The 8,263-nt window shown below is 45.0% G+C and overlaps 1 protein-coding gene across 1 annotated transcript in view; it reads right to left on the bottom strand.

The window, feature by feature from the left end:
- IGDCC4 (immunoglobulin superfamily, DCC subclass, member 4) overlaps window positions 1-1,368 on the bottom strand; it is a 40,288-nt gene extending 38,920 nt beyond the window's left edge. The window contains 1 exon segment of the mRNA XM_015568463.1: window positions 49-1,368. Coding sequence (XP_015423949.1) covers window positions 49-127 — 79 coding nt within the window. The 5' untranslated portion in view covers window positions 128-1,368.
- Between the last annotated feature and the right edge of the window lie 6,895 nt (window positions 1,369-8,263).

Genomic DNA, 8,263 nt, shown 5'->3' with positions numbered 1-8,263 from the left:
GTCGCGTGGGCCCCTGTGGGGCCGCGTGTTTCTCGGTCTGCCTCTTACTCTGTTTCTGGGTCCGCGGGTCTCTCTGCCGTGGTGTCTCCGTTTCTTCAACCTGTCGCTGTCTCGGGGTCTCCCCCATCTCGGTTCCAGGCTACATGGAGGCAGCTGCAAGGACTGGGTTCGAAGCCCAGCCGATCCCAGCCCAGGTCCTGCCCTGAACCGTGGTTGGCCTCTCCACTCGCTGCACCCACCGACAGGTCCACGCGGGGAGAAGACGGTTCCCTCCTCGGGCCATTTCCGTCGCCATCCAAGCTGAGGCTCCGCTGCTGCTGCAGTGACCAGCCCAGCAGGGCATTTCCCCAGCCCCAGCCCTGTCACAGTCAGAAGTCTCTGCAAACCTGAAAGGGACAAGAAGGTTTGATTGCTTTCATTTCACACATAGGGAAACTGAGGCTGGAGGAGGCGAAGACTTGCCCAAGGACATGAGGTCCGGGGGCAGCAGATGCCAGACCAGAACCCTGGTTTTCTGACCCCAGAAGGTCATTTCCCACTCATTCTGCAACTGTGCCTTCTCTGTGCGAGCCAGACTGGCTGCCTCAGGATCCCACAGATATTTCTTGTTCTAAAGCCGGGGATTCCATCTTCAGGCTAGGGTGGGGAGAGGAGTGCAGATTAAATGACCTGTTTAAGGTCCCTTCCAAACCAAGATGCTGTGGTTCTTTATTCCCTAAGTTTCCAGGGTTCCCATGACTTAGAGCCATTTTGTCTCTGTGCCCAGTAGGTGCCTTACCCACCTGTTGCTAGGTAACCCTTAATAATGACCTCTACTTTGCAGATCTAATGGGATCTGGCCTTTATGTATTCGTTCATTGCCAGGCCCATCAGCAGCATTTCACTTAGCCAATCACTCCCACTTGCTTGTCTTAGTGATATTATCTGATCATCAAGTCTTTAAGTGACACCTTTGTACTGAAGATGCCTAAATGTAGGCCTCCAGGCTGGACCATGACCCCTGAACCCCAAACGTATCCAGCTACCTGCTCAACATTTTCATTGGCCGTCTAATAGGCCTCTCAAATTTAACATGTCCAAAGCTGAGCTCCGATCTTCCCTATTAAACCCTCCCACAGTTTCCCCCATCCAGTTCCTAGCAGCTCCATTCGTCCAGTTGCTCAGGTCCAAAACATTGGAGTTATCCTTGACCCTTCCTTTTCATATCTTTCCCGCTCTGTCTTCCCACGACCACCTTGATTCAAGCACCTCTTACCTGGATTGTGGCAGTAGCCTCCTCACAGGTCTCCTTGTTTCTGTCCTTATCTCCCTTCTGTCTTTTCTCAAAACAGAAGAAAAAGTGATTCTGGCCTTAGTCGGTGTTGCTTGGTGGTTAGAGGATTGCTGGTTCAATTCCCGGTCAAGGTCATGTACCTGGGTAGCAGGTTCATTCCCTGCCCTGAGTCGGGATGCATGAGGGAGGCAACCAGTCCATGTCTCTCTCTCTCCCCTCCCTGCCTCAATTCTTCCTACCTTCCACACTTTCTGAAAAGCAATGGAAAAAATACCCTCCCGTGAGGGTTAACAATAACAACAAAGTGATTCTGTTAAAATGTGAATGAGATCGTGTCATTTCTCTGCTCAACACTTACCAGGACCTCCTAGCTCAGAGCAAAAGCCAAAGTCTGATCTGGAGGCCTGTTTTACCTCTCTGACCTCCCCTCCCACACCATCCCTTTGTTCACCACCTCTCAGGTCACACTAGCCTCCTGGCTGTAACTTGATCCTGACCAGACCCCTCCCTCCTGCCTCCAGACCTTTGCCCAGCTGGTGCAAGTCTGAAATTCTGTCCCCCACCCTCCCGTCCTCACAACTTCCCCCACTCTCCCTATCTCGCTTCTTTCTAACATGCTCTACATTTTACTTATGGTCTGTACCCCCCACCAGAATGTGAGCTTCATAGGACTGGGATTTTGGTCTGTTAGGTTCACTGCTGAATTCTAAGCAGCTAGACCAGTATCTGGGACTGTGTAGGTGCCAGTGGCCAGGATAAAAGGTACAAGTCACTACCCACAGGGACAATAGTATCCAAAGTGGCATGGGGTAGCTGGGAGGATGGGAGCAAGAGAAGGAGGGTGTGGTGGGGTGTTGAGGAAGAAGTCTTCACAGGACTGTTGATTGTTGTAGATGTTTGACTGGGGTCTTGACCATTTAAGGAGGATAGAACCAAAGGGGTGAAGGAAAGAAACACCCTCTGCAGAGGCCCTGAGGTGTGAGAGCACCGTAAGTATTCCAGAAATGGCAGAGCCAATAATTAACCGCACGGACAGTCATGGGCCACCTGTAATGGGTCAGGCCTGCTCTGGGCACTGGGAGCACAGTGGTGAACTTGGTTCTTGCCTGCACAACACTTGATCTAGTGACGGAAACAGGCAAGGAGAAAGGCAGCTGTAATACTGTATGATTCAGGCGGTGATGGACCACAGGAAGGAGAGGCGCCCTGGCCAGACTTGGGGGGAGGCAGAGAAAGCTTCTGGTGAAAACAAATACCCGAACCCAGTGTAAGCAAAATGGAAGAACTGTAAACTGGGCAGGAAGGAGGGCAGGGGTGGGAGAGGAAGCCAAGCAGGGAAGCTGGGACCAGATGGGGAAGGCCTTACATGTTGCCTAGAACAGCGGTCACCAGCCGGTGGTCTGCGGACCACTGGTGGTCCGTGAGGTCTGAAAGGTTGGCGACTGCTGGCCTAGAGAGCAGTTGATGATTTCACTCTCAACTGAATGAATAAAAGAACAGACAAGGTGTCACCATATAGTGTTACTAATTCCACAAGCCACACACAAAAATCCAGTTCATTTCTGTCTTCATATCTCAGCACACAGGTGTGGAGTGGGTTACAGGGTCAGGCCAGCCAAATCCAGTGTAAGGAATAAGAGCCACGGGTCCTGTCCTGGCTCTGCTACCGATTTGCTATGTGACTTTGGGCAACTTCTTTCCTCTTCCTGGGCCTCAGCTTGGTCAGTGAGAAAAATAAGAGGGCTGGGGTATGATGCACATTTCTCACCAGGAGTTCCAAAGACTTCACACCATTAAAAGTGGATATGGCACTTGTTTTAATTTCTTTCTTTTTAAACCAATTCATAAAATATTCTTATTTCCCCCCTTCAAATAGTATCATGGAATGTGTACGGGTGCTCGTGTAGAGGGCCGTGGAGGGCAGTGAGCATGCCCAATGAACATCATTAGCTACTATCATGGCTCTTACCATTAAACAGCTTAGTTATAGCCCTCGCTGGTTTGACTCAATGGATAGAGCGTCAGCCTGCGGACTGAAGGGTCCCGGGTTCAATACCGGTCAAGGGCACATGCCCACGTTGTGGGCTCAATCCCCAGTAAGGGGGCATGCAGGAGGCAGCCAATCAATGATTCTCTCTCATCATTGATGTTTCTATCTCCCTCTCCCTTCCTCTCTGAAATCAATAAAAATATATTTTAAAAAATAAAAACAGCCTAGTTATGTATACATTGTTTCATTTATAGCCTTGTTGGATCATAAAAAATACATGACAGGAAGTATAAGAAGCACTGATGCTGAGGAGAAAATGATAATTTTGCAAATTTGCCTCAAGTTGACAGAAAAGAATATTATAGTCTTCTAATCAAAAGTCATTAGTCACTCATATGTCAAAAGCCAATGTTTAAAAAATAAAATCTAGTGATAATTTAATCTAATTTGGCTTTTTGTGTACCAGAAAGGCAATCCTATTGTATTTACAATATTATTTGTGGAGAAATACTTCCCAGTAGATTGAAATATTTTATTTCACATTTTAGAAATAAAACTAAAAAAGAATTTTAAAAAATTATTATAGCACAAAATGGAATCCGATCATGAAAGCAATTTTGGCCTATTTTTGATTCTGTGGTTAAATTTCAGGACCCCCAAATATATGGCCCCCAAATTTAATAAAATAGTTTTGTTTATTGACAAATCATGCTTTTTTGCAATTAATTTAAAATCAACATGCATCCTTTCTTAAATGGGGAAGAGGGTTTTCTAACTCATCAATTTAATGAAATATATTTAAATGTCCTTCAACTAACTATATACTGTTATACATTATCATTGTCTTTGAGACAATTCTAAGACAGAAGTAACATCTCGGGGATAGCTCAATATAGGGGTTGGGAGACTGGGAAAAGGCAAGAGAATTACAGTTTTCATTGGTTTGACCAGGTGGATGGGATGTTATTGAACAAAGAGAACATGGGGAGAGTGAGACAGAGGAGAGGGAAGATAATTTGCTTGTTCAACATGCTGTCTCTGAGGTGCCTTCGTGGCATCCGAGTGAAGATGTTAAAAGGAACAGGAATGTCGTTTTGATCTGAGCAGAGAGGTCAGAACCAGATAAATAATTTTGTGAGCTGGTGCTTCTCCTTTCAAACACCGAGTGCACTTTACTGTCATATTTTTTACTGACCTGTCTGGCTCTACTGCTAGTGGATCCTGCTCATGATGAATGCTTTTTAAAATGTTGCTCCTTTATCATATGCCATGCGAAAATGATGAAAGTTTTAAATCACTAAGGGCGTTCTCAGGAGAGCATATTACTGTGAAAGGTTTGGGCAACAAAAAATGTTGGAAAGACTGGCCTGAGACCTCTAAGACCTCGATAGGCTCTGTGACTCTAAATCAAGAATGTGTGGACCACTTGCTCTGCAGGACCAGCAGATTTAGGGTCTGTGGCACCCATATCATTCTAGAATAGGTAACAGACGCCATCACAGTGGTGGTTTAAAAATTATGTGTACAAGTTCTTTGACACGTCTCCCTCCAACAAATAGACCAGCGGTTCTCAACCTGTGGGTCGCGACCCCGGAAAACACATATATAATTACATACTGTTTCTGAGGTTAATCACTATGCTTTAATTATGTTCAATTTGTAACATTGAAATTGTTACAAATTGAACATTGGGGGTCACCACAACATGAGGTACTGTATTAAAGGGTCGTGGCATTACAAAGGTTGAGAACCACTGAAATAGACTCTACTTTCCCTCCCTTTGGACATAGGCTGGGCCCTCGTGACTCATTTCTAAAGGATAGAATGTGATGAAGGTGATACTCTGTGGATTCTTAGGTTTGTCATGAAAGAAGACACAGCTCCCACCTGGCTTTCTCTGAGGAGACCATGTGAGGATATGGCATGGAGGTAGAGAGGCTGTTCCATTGGGAGGTGCCGCCTTCCCGAAGTCCAGTCCGGCCACTGTCTGACTGTGGCCACAAAGGAGGCTCTGAGCCCCGTTAACACCGCACTGTGTGAGACAGTAATAATAAAAATGGGGATCGTTGTTTTCCACCACCACATGTGGGGTGGTTTGTACTGGAACCCACAACAGCTGCTGGAATCTTTACTGGACTGGGTTCACTATCAGAACCACTCGCCGCCTCCCCTACTCATTCTCCGTTAAGGAAAATACAAAAAATAGATTTGTTTATAATATTGTCACCCTTCGTATTCAAAACCATCGCTCACACTGTGCCTCTGCTCAAACCCTCTGGGCCAGTGGGATGGGTCTCCTCTCACCCTGGGATGTCTTTCCACCCATGTCTTATTAGCAAATTGCTAAACAATTTGTGGAATTATGGAATACTTTTATTTTCTTTTTTGTGCTTTTTCTATGTTTTTTTTTTCCAAATTATCTACAGTGAACATATATTATTTTTGTCATCAGAAATAGTAAATGTAACTGAGAGAAAAGAAATTACGATCTTCAGTTTGGGAAGATGAAAAAGTTCTGGAAATAGAGGTGATGGTTGCACAATAGTGTGAGTGGACTTAGTGCTACTGAGCTCTACACTTAAAATGGCTAGAATGATAAATTTATGTTATGCATATTTTACCACAATAAAAAGAATACATATAATCCCTTAAAAATCAAATCCCAGCTCCTTCAAGGTGATCACCCAGTCCTCACCCATTTTTCTGTACCACTCAAAGGCACTGGATTGTTTCTGCCTCATACAGCAATTTCTTCATTTACGTAATTTATGTCCGTCTTGTGTCTCAGATCACACTGGAAACTCCTTGAAGGCATCAAACAGGTGGTCATGCCTGCAGTACACTTAAAAATCAATTGCCTGGAAAGCAAAACACATTTCCCTAAAGAATCAACAACTATAAATGGTGGCTATGTTCTCAGACTAACCAATCAAAACCAACCTCACGCACTAAATATCTGAAATGTTATATATTGGCAATGAAAATATATTGCAGAAAAACATTGGAAATAGTAGCAATTAAAACGGGGAAAAAAGCAATGGAAAGGTTGAAAAGTTTGGGATTGAATTAGTAACAAATATATAAACTGGGAAAAAGATAATTATTAACTAGGTAAAACAGAAAGTTCTGCATGAATAAAAATGATTCAGTTTGTTACATGACTCATCTCTGAATATGTTGGCATAGTCATAATGATGTAAACACTGAATATGGTCTAAGTGAAATTACAATAAAACTATATTGAAAAAAATGAAGGAGATGGGATGTGTATATGTTTGGTGAAAATTGGAGGAAAAACAGCCAAATTTGAATCTTTCATAGCAGGGTGCCTCTAGATAATGCATAAAAACTGGAAAAAAAATCACAGGATAACATTACAAACGTTTTATTTGAAGGTTTGTTTTAGAACTTGACTCCTTAAGCTATGGAGTCAAGCCTGTAGCCATGACAAATTAAAACTAAATTTTAAAAAAGTGATGCAGGTCTCTGTATTGTTCACACAGATGCCTTCTGGCCCTGAACCATCCCTTCCAGGCAGACACTGTTCCATGTGCCCCATTCCCATCACCGCCTTGCTGCTCCCAACAGCTAACTCCTGCCTGGAACCACGGCTCCTCAAACCCACCTCTGCTCCAGGCCAGCCTCCAGCACGCTGGGGATTCATATGGCTCCTTTCTGGTCCCCATTTATGAGGGCTCCTGAACCTGCATCAGCACAGTGGGCTGTGTCATCTATTTCCTCCCGAGGTCTCTGATGCTCCGCCTACAGCTGGACACACTGACCAGGATGGGCCCAGCACCTTCAGCAGAACTGAAAGGTAAGTGATGCAGGTTATACTGTCCACCCCTCTGGACACTGCACCCTCTCCTGCTGGAGGTCAGAGTCTGTCCTACCCAACAGCTTTCTTCCTCCTCAGTTTCCCCATCAAAGTATGTCTATTCCATGGCCCACTCTCCCCGCTGGTGCCTCAGGCAAACTAAGCCATTGAGGTGAAGCAAGAACAGCCCAGGGCAGATGCATGACTCGTGGCTCCTGTTATCCAAGGCCCTTCACACTCCAATCCCAGCATTCTCCCCTCCTGCCTCCTAGTGTGCCATTCCTCCCCCCTTTAAAAAAAATATTTTTTATTGATTTTTTACAGAGAGGAAGGGAGAGGAATAGAGAGATAGAAACATCGATCAGCTGCCTCCTGCACACCCCCTACTGGGGATGTGCCCACAGCCAAAGTAGATGCCCTTGACCGGAATCAAACCTGGGACCCTTCAATCCACAGGCTGACACTCTATCCACTGAGCCAAACCAGTTAGGGCCATTCTTCCCCTTTATTCCTTCATGTCTGTGTGTGAAAATTCCCTTTGCCTGGTGGGTGTGGCTTGGAAGTTAAGTGTAGGACCATGCACCAGGAGGTCACCGGTTCAATTCCCAGTGAGGGCACATGCCCAAGTTGTAGACTCGATCCTCAGTAGGGGGCATGCAGGAGATAGCCGATCAATGTTGATGTTTCTCTCTCCTCAATGTTTCTATCTCTTTCTCTTAATATATATATATATAATCTCCCTGGCCATATAGCTCAGTTGGTTACAGCATCGTCCCAGAACACCAAGATGGCGGATTCAATTCCCAGACAGGGTACATACAAGAATCAATCAATGAATACATAAGTAGGTAGAACAACAAATTGATGTTTCTCTTTTGCTCTCTCTCTCAAATCAACAACAACAGAATTCCCTTTGCTTGGAATGACTTCCTCACTCCTTAACACCTAATTCAAATGCCACCTCCTTTGTGCAGCCTTTCCCGACCATCCTCTTTTCACTGCCCAGAGAAAATAATAGCTCATGTTTGCTGAGTATTGTGTGCCAGATACTAGGAGCTTTGCAAGCGTTTTCTCATATCAAAGCTCACGTCATTAGCTCTAGGTTATAGAAGAGAAAGCTGAAGCACAGAGAGGTTAAATAACTTGCCCAAGGTCATACAGTAGGAAGTGGTTCAGGGGAAGA

This window comes from Myotis davidii, unplaced genomic scaffold (assembly GCF_000327345.1).
Source record: "Myotis davidii unplaced genomic scaffold, ASM32734v1 scaffold461, whole genome shotgun sequence".
Lineage (NCBI taxonomy): Eukaryota > Metazoa > Chordata > Mammalia > Chiroptera > Vespertilionidae > Myotis > Myotis davidii.
Note: the sequence above shows the minus strand (reverse complement) of the source record. Positions and strands in the feature narration are given on the sequence as shown.